This window comes from Oncorhynchus mykiss, chromosome 11, assembly GCF_013265735.2.
Source record: "Oncorhynchus mykiss isolate Arlee chromosome 11, USDA_OmykA_1.1, whole genome shotgun sequence".
Lineage (NCBI taxonomy): Eukaryota > Metazoa > Chordata > Actinopteri > Salmoniformes > Salmonidae > Oncorhynchus > Oncorhynchus mykiss.
Window position 1 is genome coordinate 8,050,883 of NC_048575.1, and position 20,730 is coordinate 8,071,612.

General features: G+C 48.9%; 1 protein-coding gene and 1 non-coding gene across 6 annotated transcripts in view; both read right to left on the reverse strand.

Annotated features, from left to right (window-relative positions):
• Positions 1 to 20,730, reverse strand: part of LOC110535210 (solute carrier family 12 member 7) — a 111,355-nt gene that overhangs the window by 38,908 nt on the left and 51,717 nt on the right. For all 5 annotated transcript variants that reach the window (XM_036934760.1, XM_036934759.1, XM_036934758.1 and 2 more), the window contains 8 exons: positions 16,250 to 16,344; positions 15,658 to 15,795; positions 6,929 to 7,075; positions 5,529 to 5,583; positions 5,186 to 5,316; positions 4,767 to 5,008; positions 4,340 to 4,551; positions 3,044 to 3,211 (listed from right to left, as the gene is read on the reverse strand). In XM_036934760.1, the coding sequence (XP_036790655.1) occupies positions 3,044 to 3,211; positions 4,340 to 4,551; positions 4,767 to 5,008; positions 5,186 to 5,316; positions 5,529 to 5,583; positions 6,929 to 7,075; positions 15,658 to 15,795; positions 16,250 to 16,344 (1,188 nt within the window). The remainder of the gene's footprint in view (positions 1 to 3,043; positions 3,212 to 4,339; positions 4,552 to 4,766; positions 5,009 to 5,185; positions 5,317 to 5,528; positions 5,584 to 6,928; positions 7,076 to 15,657; positions 15,796 to 16,249; positions 16,345 to 20,730) is intronic.
• On the reverse strand, positions 3,984 to 4,060 carry trnav-uac. Its single transcript has one exon. It is a non-coding gene; the product is annotated as a tRNA-Val (tRNA).

Sequence of the window (20,730 nt, forward strand, 5' to 3'; positions counted from 1 at the left end):
TCGCTCTGGGTGCCCAGGTAGAACCGAGGCTACCACCCCTAGTTCTTTAGGTGGGGGGGGGGGGGGGTCCTAGGCCGGGTTACTGTCCTGCTGCTTGTTCTTTAGGTGGGGGAGGTCTAGGCCGGGTTACTGTCCTGCTGCTTGTTCTTTAGGTGGTGGGGGGGGGGGTCTAGGCCGGGTTACTGTCCTGCTGCTTGTTCTTTAGGTGGTGGGGGGGGGGGGGGGGGGGGGTCTAGGCCGGGTTACTGTCCTGCTGCTTGTTCTTTAGGTGTGTGGGGGGGGGGGGCTTATTAGTCAGTCAGGCTTATTGAGGTAGTATGTACATGTAGGTATGGTTAAAGTGACTATGCATATATGATGAACAGAGAGTAGCAGCAGCGTAAAAGAGGGGATTATTGATTATTGATAAAAATGATTGAGAAGCCTTTTTGTCCTAGACTTGGCACTTCAGTGCCGCTTGCCATGCAGTAGTAGAGAGAACAGTCTATGACTGGGGTGGCTGGGGTCTTTGACAATTTTTAGGGCCTTCCTCTGACACCACCTGGTGTAGAGCTTTGCCCCAGTGATGTACTGGGCTATACGCACTACCCTCTGTAGTACGTTGCGGTTGGAGGCCGAGCAATTTCCGTACCAGGCAGTGATGCAACCGGTCTCGATGTTGCAGCTGTAGAACCTTTTGAGGATCTTAGGACCCATACCACATCTTTTTAGTTTCCTGAGGGGGGAATATGCTTTGTTGTGCCCTCTTCACGACTGTCTTGCTGTGTTTGGACCATTCTAGTTTGTTGGTGATGTGGACACCAAGGAATTTGAAGCTCTCAACCTGCTCCACTACAGCCCTGTTGATGAGAATGGGGACGTGCTCGGTGCTCCTTTTCCTGTAGTCCACAATCATCTCCTTAGTCTTGGTTACGTTGAGGGAGAGGTTGTTATTCTGGCACCACCCAGCCAGGTCTCTGACCTCCTCCCTATAGGCTGTTCCGTCGTTGTCGGTGATCAGGCCTACCACTGTTGTTTCGTCAGCAAACGTAATGATGGTGTTGGAGTCGTGCCTGGCCATGCAGTCGTGGGTGAACAGGGAGTACAGGAGGGGACTTAGCACGCACCCCTGGGGAGCTTCAGTGTTGAGGATCAGCATGGCAGATGTGTTGCTACCTACCCTCACCACCTTGGGGCGGCCCGTCAGGAAGTCCAGGATCCAGTTGCAGAGGGAGGTGTTTAGTCCCAGGTTCCTTAGCTTATTGATGAGCTTTGAGGGCACTATGGTGTTGAACACTGAGCTGTAGTCAATGAATAGCATTCTCACATAGGTGTTCCTTTTGTCCAGATGGGAAAGGGCAGTGTGGAGTGCAATCAAGATTGCATCATCTGTGGATCTGTTTGGGCGGAATGCAAATTGGAGTGGGTCTAGGGTTTCTGGGATAATGGTGTTGATGTGAGCCATGACCAGCCTTTCAAAGCACTTCATGGCTACAGATGTGAGTGCTACGGGTCTGTAGTCATTTAGGAAGGTTGCCTTTGTGTTCCTGGTGGTCTGCTTGAAGAATGTTGGTATTACAGACTCGATTAGGGACATGTTGAAAATGTCAGTGAAGAAGCCTGCCAGTTGGTCAGCACATGCCCGGAGCACACATCCTGGTAATCCATCTGGCCCCGCAGCCTTGTGTATGTTGACCTGTTTAAAGGTCTTACTCACGTCGGCTCCGGAGAGCATGATCACACAGTCATCCGGAACAGCTGATCCTCTCATGCATGCCTCAGTGTTGCTTGCCTCGAAGCGAGCAGAGAAGTGATTTAGCTCGTCTGGTAGGCTCGTGTCACTGGGCAGCTTGCGGCTGTGCTTCCCTTTGTAGTCTGTAATAGTTTGCAAGCCCTGCCACATTCGACGAGCGTCGGAGCAGGTGTGGTATGATTAAATCTTAGCCCTGTATTGACGCTTTGCCTGTTTGATGGTTCATCGCAGGGCATAGCGGGATTTCTTGTAAGCTTCCGGGTTAGAATCCCGCACCTTGAAAGCGGCAGCTCTACCCTTTAGCTCAGTGCGAATGTTGCCTGTAATACATGGATTCTGGTTGGGGTATGTACGTACAGTCACTGTGGGGACGACGTCCTAAATTCCTCTGCGTCGCTTCCTTTTGTGAATAATTGGGATGTCTGCCCTGTGGGGTGTTTGGAGAATATCGTGTAAGCCTGCTTGCTGCTGTTGTTGTTGTTGTTGAAAAAATCTTTGTCTAATCCGAGGTAAGTGATCACTGTTCTGATATCTAGAAGCTATTTTCTGCCATAAGATACGGTTGCAGAAACATGATGTACAAAATAATTTACAAATATTGTGAGAAAAAAAAAACAGTAATAGCAGACCGTAAAATGGCGGCCATCTCCTCCGGCGCCATTTTCTTATTTTACCCCCTAGAGTCGATGTCCGCGACCATAAAAATCTGTCAGTTTTAAAAGGTAGAGATATTTTTGCATTGGATACGACTCAATCCATCGCATCCGCGGATGTCACACTTCCCGAAAACACTTCCAGAAAACACAATCGTCTGTAACGTCCGAACGGTTTGGCCTGCAAACTATTACGAACCCTCTATGGAAAGAGAAGACTCTCACAAACACGAAAGTGTTCTCTACATTGCTCTACGACCCCCACAAACGTCTTGGGACTCGTCTTAAGTAAGTACAGCCGATGATCTTCTGTCTGTAGCGTCTGAACAGTTTGGGCTAAACACTTAACATAACCCCTCTGTGGAAAGGTGAGACTCTCACAAACACGTACATGTTGTTTTTCTCTAGGACGCCCACAGGTCTCACAAGACTCCTCTGAAGGTCCCCAGGTGTCAGTTGAAATGTTTTTATGGAAGTATTTGTGGAGACCGTTTATTGCCATAAATAAATACATGTAAAAAAAAAGTACAATGTTTCCAATCTACAAAGATTCATTATTGTAAGGTGAGGCTCTCGCCCACACGTACATGTTATTGTGTACCTTAGCAGCACTTCCTTTTCCTCCTGTTCATACAAGTAGATGTCCATTTGAACATACCTGTGACGGAGGGGAAGTAGATGCCCACCAGCAGGGTGAAGAAGGTGGTGATGTCGTTGGCCACGTAGGGCATGTATATATCCTGGGAGGTGTCTGCAGCCGGCTCCGACATCTGGTGCTTATTTTCTACCAACATGCCTTTAGGACCGTAGTCCCCCCAGATGTTGTCTGTGGAAGATGGGGGGGGGAGGGGGATGAAGGGTGAGGATGAAGTGGAGGGATTGGAAGAGGGAGCGTAGGGGTGGTTAAGAGACGGGGAGTGAGATGAGAAGGGAGAAAAGAGAGAAAGGGAGGGAGGACAATCACTAGTCACTATCCTCTGAAGGAAGAACACTGAGTACATATGGGACTCGTCAAATCACCTGCCTCCACATGCCTGATTCCATAACTTAAGGAATTTGAGCAATTTGGAAGTGATGATGGGGGAGTGGACATCAATGTCAGAGTTCGGGAATGTCTTGAATATGTTACGATAACACAAGAGTATGTAAATTGTTCTGCCGGCCGTGGTATCCCTTCATCTCAGCCTAAATCTAGGATGGTAGTAGATGATACTATGCTGATTGAAGTGAAGACAGTTCCCCTCCATCATTGGATTTAATAAAAACAGATCCCATCAGTAAATAAACTAGACATGGAGCATGGTCCCGAAAACTTCCCCGGGTCTCTACTACTTTTTAACACCATCGAGATGGACCCGACGCATTCTTCTTTATAGGGGTCCATCTCTATAGTGTAAAGCAGATAACCAGCCGCAGACAGAGAGGGGTGTACAGCTCATCCTTGGTGTCAGTATTCCCAGCAAGGGAAAAACATCACTCTCTATTGGATGTCACGATGACATTGTACATCTTCGTTTAACATTTTACTCATTTCGCACACACTCTTATCCAGAGCCACTTCCAGTATCGACTGCATACATTTTCATATTTGTTAGTACTGGTCCCCCCGTGGGAATCGAACCCACAACCCTGGCATAGTAAGTGCCATGCTCTTCCAACTGAGCCACACGGAACCTTCCTAATCTAATTCTCATAAGAGCTTCAAGGGTAATATAGTAAGTAGTCTGAGAGGAACTGACACAGCGTTATGCTCTACTACAAATAAAAACGAATGATTGTAATCCTGGTTTCCATTAGGATAGGGTGTCAGGACTGAGGGGGAAAGAGCATTGCTTTTAGCAGTGAGGGCAGACTTTACATCATGGGAACATTCACCCCACAATTAAAGTTAGTTGCATAATTGAATCACAAAAATTGTGTGTGTGTGTGTGTGTGGGAGGGAGGGGTCGCTCACCTCTGATGACCCCGCTGGTCAGGCCGGGGATTCCCTGGATCACAGTGACGTTGTTGAGAGTGAAGTATTCGTTGCAGGTGGCGTTGAAGTCTGGAGAGTCACAGAACAGGGACCACAGCTTGGTGGTGACCGTCACGTTGCCCACCTTCATCGTCTTCAAACACTGGTCAAAGTTGTGGTTCTGCAACGTGCGGTTCCCCAACAGGCAAATACTGGGAGGAAGATATAGAACAAAACAGTTTTTTAAAATCTCACAGGGGGAAAAAAATTGTTTTGGCCCTGGTCTTCCTGATGTAAGACCAAGAGTCATTTGTGTGTGTGGGTGTGGGTGTGTGTGCGCGTGCGCGCATATGTGTGTGAGGGTGTTCGCTTCTAGTGGTTTCTGGTTGTATTTTTCAACAAGGCCGTGAGTTCAGACTAGACTCACGGGAAGTCTGGCGGTTCGAAGGCGGTCTTGATGACTCCGGCGTAGATGGCCAGAATGGAGAGGATGACACAAGCCAGGAAGACCAGGGCCAGCTTGTTGACGTACTTGACCCCCACAAACACCACCAGGGACATGAGGGTGAGGCAGCAGGTGCCGTACACCCGCATGTTGTTGAGCAGTGCCTCCGGCTCATCCTCCTTCTTCTCTGCCTTGAAGATGGCCGCACTAGGCACAATGTAGGTCTGGGAGGAGACCGGGGGGGGGGGGGGGGGGGTCATCAGAGACGTTCAGTTCAGTAGGGTACAGAGTTATGAAAGGTTCAGATAACAGCCTCATCAGGTGTTGTTATCCGTTCATGTATTAATGACTACAGATGAGGTAGTAGTAAAAACGACAGTATCTTTGCAAAGGATACTCACTAACAGAATCTCTATAGTACCGAGGATGTACATGGAGCCAGCGAAGGTGGTCCCCAGGTAGAAGCAGAGCCCCACAGCCCCGCCGAACTCTGGCCCCAGCGACCTTGAGATCATGTAGTAGGAGCCTCCAGCTACAGACAAACAACAATGGGGGACAGAGCCAGTCACAACCACAGCCGTGGAGAAAACTCACTTTGAGGTGGAGTGGTACATATTGTTCCCTCTGGTGCTGGAACCCAAATCGCTAAACGATTTTCATCTTAATTCTCAGTTCAAATTCTTGAAGGAAATGTCAGCCCAATTCTATTTAGTAGAAATGTACCATTATCCACAGTGAACCTACCTGGAACTACACCATTCGTAGCGATGGCACTCATTGATATGGCTGTCAGCATTGTCTGCAAAGAAGAGAGAGAAAAAAATCCCAACATTTTAGATTACGTTAAGCAAGGGCAATATTTGTGAATCTAAAATGCATGGAATCCAAAGAATTATAAATCAGGGGGGAGCTTATCTCATATTTAGTGGCTAAACGACTCAGCTGTGGCTTCTAAATCTTTAGGAACACAATCACAGGCATCTGGGTAATTGATATGAGCCCCTTTTTACCTGAAACAGTCTGAAGCCAAAAAGTTAAATAGAGTTATATATAAATACTTGATGCTAAGTTAAAGCTACCAAGCTACCAAGCTACCAAGCTTGCTAGGATAGGACAGATGTCCCGGCTGCAACTTCAATTTTCAATTTGCACCGAGGTGTGGAAGTGATAGGTGTGAAAGCCGTTGAGCCCAACAATGGGAGCAGGGCATTACAGCCTCCCCCACCCAAATGGAGAGACGGCTTCCCCCTGTGCAGAGGTCATCAGAGTATAGTACCCCCTTATATACACAAACATATCACTGCATGGAATAAATAGGCCCCTCAAGGATAATTCAGAGACACTACCTAATTGTCCACACAGACCATCCCATTGCACGGCTATAAGAACACACTACCCGTCAAGACAGAGGGTATTAGCCCTCAACTGGCAGCTTCATTACCCGCAAAACACCCGTCTCAACACCGACAGCGAAGAGGTGATTTCAGGCTGAGCTCTAGAAAGAGGACCGAGTTCGAGTGTGAATTCCAAATTGGATGACCGCTCAAATACATTTTTCCCCAGTCGGAGCTCGTTTTTTCCCCCAATTTTTTATTTAACGAGGTAAGTCAGTTAATAACACATTAACACATTTACAATGACGGCCTAGGAACAGTGGGTTAACTGCCTTGTACAGGGGCAGAACGACAGATTTTTACCTTGTCAGCTCGGGGATTCGATCTAGCAACCATTCGGTTACTGGCCCGACGCTCTAACCACTAGGCAACCTGCCACCCCAAGATACAGGCTAAGGAATAGATGAAGTGAACTAGGTTTTGCTACTACCTTCACCACTCGTCTACAGTGAATCCTTAAAGAGATGGGCGGGGCTAAAGCTTAAGAGGGTGTGAACGATGCTGAATGGGTGTAGACAAAGAAGAGCTCTCCAGTAGGTGTACCAAAGTGGAGTTACAAGTTAATCAACTTTTAAAGCAGAATTCATTTCCCATTGTTCCTCACCCGAAGTGTATGATAGACCATTTTCTAGCTCGGAGTCTCTACTTTTATCCAATGTTAAAAACACTATTTCATATTACACAACAAAGGAACCAATCCAGATGGAGGGACACAAAATAGCAATAATCATATTATGGGACATTCCTTACACAGGAGCAGGTCATGACCACAATGGCAAGGGATTCCATGATGCCGGCGGTTCCCACGATCCAGGTGAGACGCAGGAACAGGATGACCCCCAGGATGTTTTGGAGGCAGGGCAGGTACACCCCAATTAATGTGCCCAACGCGGGACTCTGTGGAGAGTGGGAGAGGAGAGTGAGAGGGAGAGAAGGCAAGGGGTCATTAGGTAGTAAGTTCCACCATATAAAATCATTCAACCCACAGAGGACGTGATTGTGTTTCAAGGGTCAACCAGAAATGATTTCTTCCTTTATTTTTACCTTTATTTAACTAGGCAAGTCAGTTAATAACAAATTCTTATTTGTAAATTATAACAGATTACATTTAAGATGTTGCCTTTCATTAGGTGTCATGACACATTATACAGTGCATTTGGAAACTATTCAGACCCCTTGACTTTTTCCATATTTTGCTATGTTACAGCCTTATTCTAAAATTGATTAAATTGTCTCCACCCCCCTCAATCTACACACAATACCCCATAATGACAAAGCAAAAACTGTTTATTTTTTAATTTTGGGAAAAGTATATTTAAAAAATGAAATTTACATACGTATTCAGACCCTTTACTCAGTACTTTGTTGAAGAACCTCTGGCAGCAGTTACAGCCTCGAGTCTTCTTGGGTATGACGCTACAAGATTGGCACACCTGTATTTGGCGAGTTTCTCCCATTCTTCCCTAAAGATCTTCTAAAACTCTGTCAGGTTGGAAGAGTAGTGTTGCAGCAAGAGCTATATTCGGGTCTCTCCAGAGATGTTTGATCAGGTTCAAGTCCAGGCTCTGGCTGGGCCATTCAAGGACATGAATTGTCCTGAAGCCACTCCTGTGTTGTCTTGGTTGTGTGTTTAGGGTTTTTTGTCCTGTTGGAAGGTTTTCATCAACAATCACTCTGTACTTTGATGCGTTCATCTTTCCCTCGATCCTGACTAGTCTCCCAGTCCCTGCTGCTGAAAATCTTCTCCACCGCATGATGCTGCCACCACCATGCTTCACCGTAGGGATGGTGCCAGGTCTCCTCCAGACGTGATGCTTGGCATTCAGGCCAAAGAGTTCAATCTTGGTTTCATCAGACAAGAGAATCTTGTTTCTCATGGGCTGAGAGTTCTTTAGGTGCCTTTTGGTTTCCGTCTGGCCACTCTACCATAAAGGCCTGATTGGTGGTGCTGCGGAGATGGTTGTCCTTCGAGATGGTTCTCCCATTTCCACAGAGGAACTTTGTCAGAGTGACCATCGGGTTCTTGGTCACCTCCCTGACCAAGGCCCTTCTCCCCCGATTGCTCAGTTTGGTTGGGCGGCCAGCTAAAGGAAGAGTCTTGGTGGTTCCAAACTTCTTCCATTTAAGAATGATGGAGGCCACTGTGTTCTTGGGGACCTTCAATGCTGCAGAAATGTTTTAGTTCCCTTTCCCAGATCTGTGCCGCGAATCAATCCGGTCTCCTTCGACCTCATTGCTTGGTTTTGTCAACAGTGGACCCTTATATAGACAGGTGTGTGCCTTTCCAAATCATGTCCAACCAATTGAATTTACCACAGTTGGACTCCAATCAAGTTGTAGAAACATCTTAAGGATGATCAAAGGAAACAGGATAAACCTGAGCTCAATTTCTAGTCACAGAGTAAATACTTTAATTTGTAATAAATTAGCATTTACATCTCAAAAAACCTGTTTTCGCTTTGTTATAATGGGGTATTGTGTGTAGATTGATGAGGATTTTTTTTTTTTTTAACCTAGAACAGGATTAGAATAAAATAACAAACAAAATGTGGAAAAAGTGAAGGGGTCTGAATACTTTCCGAATGCACTGTATGTTGGTATTCCCATCCACCACCATGGTGTACCACCTAAATATCACATTGCTCAGAATGCTGGGCTAGCCAACATCCCACCCTCTGCCTATTAGAACAAAACACACAAGGAGAAAAAAAAAATAGCAGAAAACGCTTTTTACAAAAAAAGGGATACATTAGTCATTATAGCTTGGGAACACGGGTTTCTTTTCTTGAACCATTAACAGGCTTTCAGCATGCTTTTAGAGAAGGGCACTCGACAAGTAATGCCATGACACAAATGACTGATGATTGGCTGAAAGAAAGTGTATAATAATCAGACAGTGGGAGCTGTACTGTTAGATTTCAGTGCAACCTTTTGACATTATTGGACATTATGTGTTTTTGGCAAAACATATGTGTTGTGGCTTTTCAACCTCTGCCATATCGTGAATTCAGAATTTTCTTTAATGCAAGCTACTTGAATGTAAAGCATAAAGTGTGGTATTCTGCAAGGCAGCTCTCTTGGCCCTATACGGTTCTCTATTTTTTACTAATGATCTACCACAAGCATTAAACAAAGCATGTGTGTCTATGTACGCTGATAATTCTCAACATTATACTCTAGTAACCACAGCTAATTATATTTTTGTAACCCTAAACAAAGTTGCAGTCAGTTTTGGAATGGGTGGCTAGTAATAAACTAGTCCTGAACATATCTAAAACTAAAAAGCATTGTATTTGGTATGAATCATTCTTGACCTCAATTCATTCTTGGTAATGAATTATGTGGCTGTTGAGAATGTTGAGGAGACTAAACTTCTTGGTGTCAACTTAGACTGTAAATTGTCATGGTATTGATTAAATTGTTGGAAAGATGGGGATAGGTCTGACTATGATAAAGAGATGTCCAGCCTTTTTGGGCCCACAGTCGACAAAACAAGTCCTGCTGGCTCTAGTTTTATATAATCTTTAATACTGCCCGGTGATATGGTAAAGTGCTGCAAAGAAGTATTGGGACATTGTGTGTTTTGTCCATTAAATGTGGATGCTACCACGGTTACGGCTAATCCTGAATGAATCGTGAATAATGATGAGTGAGAAAGTTAGACGCACAAATATCATACCCACCCAAAAATGCTAACCTCCCCTGTTATTGTAATGGTGAGAGGTTAGCATGTCTTGGGGGTATGATATAAAATGCTAACCTCCCCTGTTATTGTAATGGTGAGAGGTTAGCATGTCTTGGGGGTATGATATAAAATGCTAACCTCCCCTGTTGTTGTAATGGTGAGAGGTTAGCATGTCTTGGGGGTATGATATAAAATGCTAACCTCCCCTGTTATTGTAATGGTGAGAGGTTAGCATGTCTTGGGGGTATGATATTTGTGCATCTAACTTTCTCACATTTCTATTCTTACACGTTCTATTCTTATTTACAATAAAAGTGACTCGATACATTATATACACAATTCATTTATATAAATGCACAGTGAAGCAAAGAGGCCCACCCTGTACCGTGATGGAACCTTCAAGACATTTGATCACAGGCATCACCCTCACATGTACATTCCATCAAAAGGGAAGTTTCACAACAGCTCAAAAAAGGGGGCAGCACAATTGTTAAAATTGTCCCAATGGAGTACCATCCCCTATTTGTCCAAAGTGGTAGCTACCTTTTTGACCATCTCTCAATCTAAACCCAAAGGAAAGTCCCACTGATCGTGGTCTGAGAGGGGAGGACAAGAAAGAGGTGTCAACTTTTCCCCCTTTGAGCCATCCTTAGCAGTCTGAGACCAATGTGATTGGCATGGGAAAGGGTTTGTGGTTACAATGGAATTGCCGCACCACTTAGAAAACAAATGTTGGACGGTGGGTATTTCCTTTGGACTTTAAGCAACAAACTGGGGTAGGACAACAACAACTTCATAAAAGGTTTTTCCAGGCTGGAACTGTGGGAAAAGAGGTATAAAGGACGGGGTTGTATGTCAGACACATGTAAGAGAAAGAGGCCTTCTGTTCTTAAAAAAAGGACAGCGCCTGATTAACAGCATCAGATAAAGCAACTGAACAGCAAATAAATTCAGCCCAGTAGAAAAAAAGATTGCTTGAATGATTATCAATCATGCTTTCATCCCAAGGACCACACTGGTCCCTTCAACTATCACACTGTCTCAAGAGGAGGTACTCTGCTTGACTTATTGCACAACACCCAGACCACCACCTGGCACCCTCTCCCATGTCGAACTCTGGTGGAGTACCAATACAGATACATTTCAGACACAGACCTGGATTCACTTCTTGCTGTGGTGGTGGCTTTAGTGGAGGGCGTGGTGGTGGTGGCTTTAGGGGAGGGCGTGTTGGTGGCTTTAGGGGAGGCCGTGGTGGTGGCTTTAGGGGAGGCCGTGGTGGTGGCTTTGGGGAGGGCGTGGTGGTGGCTTTAGGGGAGGGCGTGGTGGTGGTGGCTTTAGGGGAGGGCGTGGTGGTGGTGGTGGCTTTAGGGGAGGGCGTGGTGGTGGTGGTGGCTTTAGGGGAGGGCGTGGTGGTGGCTTTAGGGGAGGGCGTGGTGGAGGCTTTAGGTGAGGGCGTGGTGGTGGTGGCTCTAGGGGAGGGCGTGGTGGAGGCTTTAGGGGAGGGCGTGGTGGTGGCTTTAGGGGAGGGCGTGGTGGTGGCTTTAGGGGAGGGCGTGGTGGTGGTGGTGGCTTTAGGGGAGGGCGTGGTGTGGTGGATTTAGGGGAGGGCGTGGTGGTGGCTTTAGGGGAGGGCGTGGTGGTGGCTTTAGGCGTGGTGATGGTGGCTTTAGGCGTGGTGGTGGTGGCTTTAGGGGAGGGCGTGGTGGTGGTGGCTTTAGGGGAGGGCATGGTGGTGGGGGTGGCTTTAGGGGAGGTGGTGGTGGCTTTAGGGGACGTGGTGTTGGCTTTAGGGGAGGGCGTGGTGGTGGATTTAGGGGAGGGCGTGGTGGTGGATTTAGGGGAGGGCGTGGTGGTGGATTTAGGGGAGGGCGTGGTGGTGGCTTTAGGCGTGGTGGTGGTGGCTTTAGGGGAGGTGGTGGCGGCTTTAGGGGAGGTGGTGGCGTCTTTAGGGGAGGGCATGGTGGTGGTGGCTTTAGGGGAGGGCGTGGTGGAGGCTTTAGGGGAGGTGGTGGTGGAGGCTTTAGGGGAGGTGGTGGAGGCTTTAGGGGAGGTGGTGGTGGCTTTAGGGGAGGGCGTGGTGGAGGCTTTAGGGGAGGGCGTGGTGGAGGCTTTAGGGGAGGGCGTGGTGGAGGCTTTAGGGGAGGTGGTGGTGGAGGCTTTAGGGGAGGGCGTGGTGGAGGCTTTAGGGGAGGTGGTGGTGGAGGCTTTAGGGGAGGTGGTGGTGGCTTTAGGGGAGGTGGTGGTGGCTTTAGGGGAAGGCGTAGTGGTGGTGGCGGCTTTAGGGGAGGGCGTAGTGGTGGTGGCTTTAGGGGAGGGCGTGGTGGAGGCTTTAGGGGAGGGCGTGGTGGAGGCTTTAGGGGAGGGCGTGGTGGAGGCTTTAGGGGAGGGCGTGGTGGTGGCTTTAGGGGAGGGCGTGGTGGTGGTGGTGGCTTTATGGGAGGTGGTGGTGGTGGCTTTATGGGAGGTGGTGGTGGTGGCTTTATGGGAGGTGGTGGTGGCGTCTTTAGGGGAGGACGTGGCGTCTTTAGGGGAGGTGGTGGTGGCTTTAGGGGAGGGCGTGGTGGCGTCTTTAGGGGAGGGCGTGGTGGAGGCTTTCGGGGAGGGCGTGGTGGAGGCTTTAGGGGAGGGCGTGGTGGAGGCTTTAGGGGAGGGCGTGGTGGAGGCTTTAGGGGAGGGCGTGGTGGAGGCTTTCGGGGAGGGCGTGGTGGAGGCTTTCGGGGGGAGGGCGTGGTGGAGGCTTTCGGGGAGGGCGTGGTGGCGGCTTTCGGGGAGGGCGTGGTGGCTTTAGGGGAGGTGGTGGTGGCTTTAGGGGAGGTGGTGGTGGCTTTAGGGGAGGTGGTGGTGGCTTTAGGGGAGGGCGTGGTGGTGGCGGCTTTAGGGGAGGGCGTGGTGGCGGCGGCTTTAGGGGAGGGCGTGGTGGCGGCGGCTTTAGGGGAGGTAATGGTGGCTTTAGGGGAGGTGGTGGTGGCTTTAGGGGAGGTGGTGGTGGCTTTAGGGAAGGTGGTGGCGGCTTTAGGGGAGGGCGGTGGCGGCTTTGGGGAGGTGGTGGTGGCTTTAGGGGAGGGCGTGGTGGCGGCTTTAGGGGAGGTGGTGGCGGCTTTAGGGGAGGGCGTGGCGGCTTTAGGGGAGGGCGTGGCGGCTTTAGGGGAGGGCGTGGCGGCTTTAGGGGAGGGCGTGGCGGCGTCTTTAGGGGAGGGCGTGGTGGTGGCGGCTTTAGGGGAGGGCGGTGGTGGCGGCTTTAGGGGAGGGCGGTGGTGGCGGCTTTAGGGGAGGGCGGTGGTGGCGGCTTTAGGGGAGGGCGGTGGTGGCGGCTTTAGGGGAGGGCGGTGGTGGCGGCTTTAGGGGAGGGCGGTGGTGGCGGCTTTAGGGGAGGGCGGTGGTGGCGGCTTTAGGGGAGGGCGGTGGTGGCGGCTTTAGGGGAGGGCGGTGGTGGCGGCTTTAGGGGAGGGCGGTGGTGGCGGCTTTAGGGGAGGGCGGTGGTGGCGGCTTTAGGGGAGGGCGGTGGTGGCGGCTTTAGGGGAGGGCGGTGGTGGTGGCTTTAGGGGAGGGCGTGGTGGTGGCTTTAGGGGAGGTGGTGGTGGTGGCTTTATGGGAGGTGGTGGTGGTGGCTTTATGGGAGGTGGTGGTGGCGTCTTTAGGGGAGGACGTGGTGGAGGCTTTCGGGGAGTGCGTGGTGGAGGCTTTAGGGGAGGGCGTGGTGGAGGCTTTAGGGGAGGGCGTGGTGGAGGCTTTAGGGGAGGGCGTGGTGGAGGCTTTCGGGGAGGGCGTGGTGGAGGCTTTCGGGGAGGGCGTGGTGGAGGCTTTCGGGGAGGGCGTGGTGGAGGCTTTAGGGGAGGGCGTGGTGGAGGCTTTCGGGGAGGGCGTGGTGGAGGCTTTCGGGGAGGGCGTGGTGGAGGCTTTCATGGAGGGCGTGGTGGCGGCTTTCGGGGAGGGCGTGGTGGCGGCTTTCGGGGAGGGCGTGGTGGCGGCATTCGGGGAGGGCGTGGTGGTGGCTTTAGGGGAGGGCGTGGTGGCTTTAGGGGAGGTGGTGGTGTCTTTAGGGGAGGTGGTGGTGGTGGCGGCTTTAGGGGAGGTGGTGGTGGCTTTAGGGGAGGGCGTGGCGTCTTTAGGGGAGGTGGTGGTGGCTTTAGGGGAGGGCGTGGTGGTGGTGGCTTTAGGGGAGGTGGTGGTGGCTTTAGGGGAGAGCGTGGTGGTGGTGGCTTTAGGGGAGGGCGTGGTGGCGTCTTTAGGGGAGGTGGTGGTGGCTTTAGGGGAGGGCGTGGCGTCTTTAGGGGAGGTGGTGGCGGCTTTAGGGGAGGGCGTGGTGGTGGTGGCTTTAGGGGAGGGCGTGGTGGTGGTGGCTTTAGGGGAGGTGGTGGTGGCTTAGGGGAGAGCGTGGTGGTGGTGGCTTTAGGGGAGGGCGTGGTGGCGTCTTTAGGGGAGGTGGTGGTGGCTTTAGGGGAGGGCGTGGCGTCTTTAGGGGAAGTGGTGGTGGCTTTAGGGGAGGGCGTGGTGTTGGTGGCTTTAGGGGAGGGCGTGGTGGCGGCTTTAGGGGAGGGCGGTGGTGGCGGCTTTAGGGGAGGGCGTGGTGGCGGCTTTAGGGGAGGGCGGTGGTGGTGGCTTTAGGGGAGGGCGTGGTGGTGGTGGTGGCTTTAGGGGAGGTGGTGGTGGTGGTGGCTTTAGGGGAGGCGTGGTGGTGGCTTTAGGGGAGGGTGTGGTGGTGGCTTTTAGGGGAGGGTGTGGTGCTAGCCTTAGGGGAGGGCGTGGCCGTGGCGGCTTTAGGGGAGGGCGTGGTGGTGGTGGCTTTAGGGGAGGTGGTGGTGGCTTTAGGGGAGGGCGTGGTGGAGGCTTTCGAGGAGGGCGTTGTGGAGGCTTTAGGGGAGGGCGTGGTGGAGGCTTTAGGGGAGGGCGTGGTGGTGGCTTTAGGGGAGGGCGTGGTGGTGGTGGCTTTAGGGGAGGGCGTGGTGGTGGTGGCTTTAGGGGAGGGCGTGGTGGTGGTGGCTTTAGGGGAGGGCGTGGTGGTGGTGGCTTTAGGGGAGGGCGTGGTGGTGGTGGCTTTAGGGGAAGGCGTGGTGGTGGTGGCTTTAGGGGAAGGCGTGGTGGTGGTGGCTTTAGGGGAGGGCGTGGTGGTGGTGGCTTTAGGGGAGGGCGTGGTGGTAGCTTTAGGGGAGGGCGTGGTGGTGGCTTTAGGGGTGGGCGTGGTGGTAGCTTTAGGGGAGGGCGTGGTGGTGGATTTAGGATAGGGCGTCGTTGTGGATTTAGGGGAGGGCGTGGTGGTGGTGGCTTTAGGGGAGGGCGTGGTGGTGGTGGCTTTAGGGGAGGGCGTGGTGGTGGTGGCTTTAGGGGAGGGCGTGGTGGTGGCTTGTTTGAAGCATAAAAAATATAAAGCCAACAGTGATCAATCACACTTTAGCTCATGTAGACAAACAAAGTGAGCATGTTTACATGTCCTCTGTGCTACACACTGAATGTTTTCTCTGGTCAAAGACCCTGTTCTGGAATTATTTATTCAGAACTTTTTTTAAAAAGGCACCATTAATCAACAGTAAATATGTATGACGGGATACACTAACCAAGTGAAGACATTTTAAAACCTGGAAACAATGATATGTCCTAAATACCGACAGTCTAAGCAAAGCCGTTTCCTCCATACTTGAGAACACCCACACGTTGAGAGGATTACATTCGCCTTGTCATTATCACCAATATCAGACAGTAGGAGTCTGTTGTGCTTAGAAGTGGCTTGTGTCACTAAAAGTGTATCTGGAATTGAAAAACGTTATTGTTCTCCACACTGTGGAGACAACAGGCTCACCTTGACTGGTTTCTTACTCCTGGCTGGCCCCTCCTCATCGTCTGCCTCCTCGTGCTCTTTGACCCCCTGAGTGAGGTTGGTGTAGTTGGCCAACTTGTTGAGCAGCGAGGACACCATGGGGTTGCTGTCCATCTCTTCCTGTGAAAAAAAAAAAAAAAAAAAAAACAGAACACAAAAAGTATCATAACACATCTTGGCATGCATGCTCTCTACATAAAAGGTCAGACAAATAACCCGATAACCGGAGTGGTGGGTGAAACCATCAAGAGGAATTTCAAAATTGTACACAAATCAAAGTAGATTGGAATAGTTTTGCTGAAGTTAATTATAGTAGAGGAGTAGAAATGGATTTCCCAGTATAAGGGATCACTAGCACAGAGGTCAGAGGGCAGACAAATGGCATTACACAGTAGAAATTGATTTCCCAGTATAAGGGATCGCTAGCACAGAGAGGTCAGAGGGCAGCCAAATGGCATTAGACAGTAGAAAGCTGGATGAGTATAAAAGAGGGAAAGCCCCTTTCTTCACTTTTAACATTGAATCCCAGGTCAAACGCCTATGTCAAAGGTCATTATTGGACGTTGACAGTTACCTCGAAGAGGGCCATGTTCTTCCCGTCATATAGATTCCCTTTGTCATGGTCTGTGTTGTTAATGAAGGGACTGCTTTCCTTTGGCATGCCATCGCCTGTGGAAGCAAAAGAGACAGTTGATGAGAAAACAAACCTCCATTGCGGTCATTGAAGTGACTGTTCGGCTGATGGAAGAAAATGCATGACAGAGTAGATTAAAGGTTGCAAGATCGAATCCCACGAGCTGACAAGGTTAAAAAAAAAATCTGTTGTTCTGCCCCTGAACAAGGCAGTTATAACCCACTGTTCCTAGGCCGTCATTGAAAATAAGAATTTGTTCTTAACTGACTTGCCTAGTTAAATTAAAGGTCAAATTAAAAATTAAATTAAAAAGATTAAACTGGCCGTTAACCAGAGGTGAACCTTAAATCAGAAGAAAATATGGCAAAAGCTAAAACCAACCAGTTTGTTTAGAAGACAACTCAACTACTCCAACTGTCCCTTCAATGAGTTTCAGGTCCTCCCCTGAGTCGTTCTCTACTGGGACATGAAGGACCATCACGGTGATGGGATGTCTATACTCTGGTGGGAATTGTTCATTGATCCAGCTATTAAAACTTGCAACGGAGTAAAACACACATCCCCCTCACGGTTTGATATGGTTCAAAAACATCTCGAATGTAATTTCCATTGATTTACATTGGGTCGCAGGCTATAAATAGACTAGCCTCGACTAATGCTTAAAACTCAGAAGAAAAAGAGAATGTCAATCAAATACTGTAACTGCCACTGCTACAGAGGGCAGTAAGTGCTGGAAAGTGGAGATTATTCCTACTGAGCTACTGTAGTCTCTCATTAGTGTTAGCGTCAGTCTGGCTAGCCGATTGTATCAACAGAGAGGAAACTACAGACCAAGACAGAGAATGAAGACTAAACAAAACAAGGGGAATTTAGTTTGTTTGGTCTGTGTTAAAAACGGCAACCCGGCTTTAAAGCCAACTTTTTTATAACAATCAAAGAAAATGAGAGGCAACTGTAGCAAATGACTCAAGCTTATGATTCTCCTCCAGTGTTTATGCTGCAATAGTTTGTGTCAGGGGGCTAGGGTCAGTCTGTTATATCTGGAGTATTTCTCCTGTCTTATCCAGTGTCATGTGTGAATTTAAGTATGGTCCTTATAATTCTCTCCCTCCCGGGGAACCTGAGCCCTAGGACCATGCCTCAGTACGACCTGGCCTGATGACATCTTGCTGTCCCCAGTGCACCTGGTCGTGCTGCTGCTCCAGTTTCAACTGTTCTGCCTGCAGCTATGGAACCTTGACCTGTTCACCGGACGTACTACCTGTCCCAGACCTGCTGTTTTTGACTCTTGCGCGCCTGCTGTCTGTAACTCTGAATGCTCAGCTATGAAATGCCAACTGACATTTACTCCTGAGGTGCTGACCTGTTGCACCCTCGACAACTACTGTGATTATTATTATATGACCCTGCTGGTCATCTATGAACGTTTGAACATCTTGGCCATGTTCTGTTATAATCTCCACCCGGCACAGCCAGAAGAGGATTGGCAACCCCTCAGAGCCTGGTTCCTCTCTAGGTTTCTTGATAGGTTCCTGCCTTTCTAAGGCGTTTTTCCTGGCCACTGTGCTTCTACATCTGCCTTTGTGATATCGGCTGGTGTAAAAAGGGCTTTAATAAAGTGGAAAGAAAAAGTATGTGAATCTGAATTTCTGCAAAAATTGGTCATAAAATTAGATGTGATTAAGATGAATATCACAACAGCAGGCAAACACAGTCTGCTCAAACTAATAACACACAAATTATTGTATTTATTTTGTCTATATTGAATACATCATTTAACCATTCACAGTGTAGGTTGGAAAAAGTATGTGAACCCCCCCCTAGGCTAATGATTGGAGTCAGGAGTCAGCTACCCTGGAGTACAATCATTGAGACGAGATTGGAGATGTTGGTTAGAGCTGCCCTGGCACATAAAAGAAAAACCTCACGAAATTTGAGTTTGCTATTCACAAGAAGCATTGCCTGATGTGAACCATGCCTCGAACAAAAGAGATCTCAGAAGACCCAAGATTAAGAATTGCTGACTTGCATAAAGCTGGAAAGGGTTACCAAATTATCTCTAAAAGCATTGATGATCATCAGTCCACAGTAAGACAAATTGTCTATAAATGGTGAAAGTTCAGCACGGGTGCCAACATCTCTGTTGACGAGTCTACGATACGTAAAACACTAAACAAGAATATTCATGGGACACCACGGAAGAAGCCACTGCTGTCCAAAAAAAAGCATTGATGCACGTCTGAAGTTTGCAAAAAAAGCATCTGGATGTTCCACAGCGCTACTGGAAAAATACTCTAGGACAGATTAAACTAAAGTTGAGTTGTTTGGAAGGAACACACAACACTAAGTGTGGAGAAAAAAAGGCACAGCACACCAACATCAAAACCTCATCCCAACTGTAAAGTATTGTGACGGGGGAGTCATGGTTTTGGAGCTGCTTTTCTGCCTCAGGGCCTGGACAGCTTGCTATCATCAACGGAAAAATGAATTGCCAATTTTATCAAGAAATTTTGCAGGAGAATGTAAGGCCTGTCCACCAATTGAAGGTTAACAGATGTTGGGTGACGCAAGAGGACAACGACCAAAACACAGAAGTTAAAAACAGCAAAATGGTTTCTAGGGAAGAAAATACATCTTCTGGAGTGACCCAGTCAGTCCTGACCTCAAAACAATTGAGGTGCTGTGGCATGACCTCAAGAGAGCGGTTAACACCAGACATCCCAAGAATATGAACTGAAACAGTTTTGTAAAGAGGAATGGTCCAAAATTCTTCATGACCGTTGCGCAGGTCTGATCCGCAACTACAGAAAATGTTTGGTTGAGTATTAAATCCAAAGGTTCACTAACTTTTCCCACCCTGCACTGTGAATATTTACATGGTGTGTTCAATAAAGACATGAAAACTTGATTGTTGGTGTGTTATTAGTTTAAGCAGACTGTGTTTGTCTATTGTTGTGACTTAGATGAAGATCAGATAAAATGTTAAGACTAATTTATGCAGAAATCCAGGTAATTCAAAAGGGTTCACATACTTTTTCTTGCCACTGCACATTTGATTGATTAATGCTAAATAACGTTTCCTCAGAAATGGTCAATAAGATGCTTTAGGTCACTTAATATTTTTGCAATACAATGCTCTACATTGTTCGCCCAGCAAAAATTAAATATCTTAAATATGCAGGCATAATTCATCCCATATCTTGAATCTAAAAAGGAGGAAGTCCTGAAAATGCTACCTTACACTAATGATAATGCCGTTTCCAGAGACTAATAGTGGAACCTTTCCTCTTGTGAGGGCTCATATCAGCACACTGGAAGGTGGCGTCGTCATGTGTCTGACCACAACATTCTAGCACCAAACTGTGAGCCGAGTCGGCACTTCCTCGGCATTCTGCAAAACAAATGTTTTGAGTAAGCGGAGAAGTGGACAGCCTCTAACATATGGGGTTAATTAAGATACCAATGGTCTACGTATAGCACTACCGAGATACAATGTGAGAGTGTCTCCTGTTTCAACACACCCGGTAGCCAGAGTCTCCTGTTTCAACACACCCGGTAACCAGAGTGTCTCCTGTTTCAACACACCCGGTAACCAGAGTCTCCTGTTTCAACACACCCGGTAACCAGAGTCTCTCCTATTTTCAACACACCCAGTAACCAGAGCGTCTCCTATTTTCAACACACCCGGTAACCAGAGCGTCTCCTGTTTCAACACACCCGGTAACCAAAGCGTCTCCTGTTTCAACACACCCGGTAACCAGAGCGTCTCCTGTTTCAACACACCCGGTAACCAAAGCGTCTCCTGTTTCAACACACCCGGTAACCAGAGCGTCTCCTGTTTCAACACACCCGGTAACCAGAGCGACTCCTGTTTCAACACACCCGGTAACCAGAGCGTCTCCTGTTTCAACACACCCGGTAACCAGAGCGTCTCCTGTTTCAACACACCCGGTAACCAGAGCGTCTCTCCTGTTTCAACACACCCGGTAACCAGAGCGTCTCTCCTGTTTCAACACACCCGGTAACCAGAGCGTCTCTCCTGTTTCAACACACCCGGTAACCAGAGTGTCTCCTGTTTCCAACACACCCGGTAACCAGAGCATCTCCTGTTTCAACACACCCGGTAACCAGAGCGTCTCCTGTTTCAACACACCCGGTAACCAGTCTCTCTCCTGTTTCAACACACCCGGTAACCAGAGCGTCTCCTGTTTCAACACACCCGGTAACCAGTCTCTCTCCTGTTTCAACACACCCGGTAACCAGAGCGTCTCCTGTTTCAACACACCCGGTAACCAGTCTCTCTCCTGTTTCAACACACCCGGTAACCAGAGTGTCTCCTATCCCCACCCATTGAAGTGATTATATGAGTCAGCCAAATCCATTCATTCATATGGATTCTGGTGGAATGCGACATTTGACCG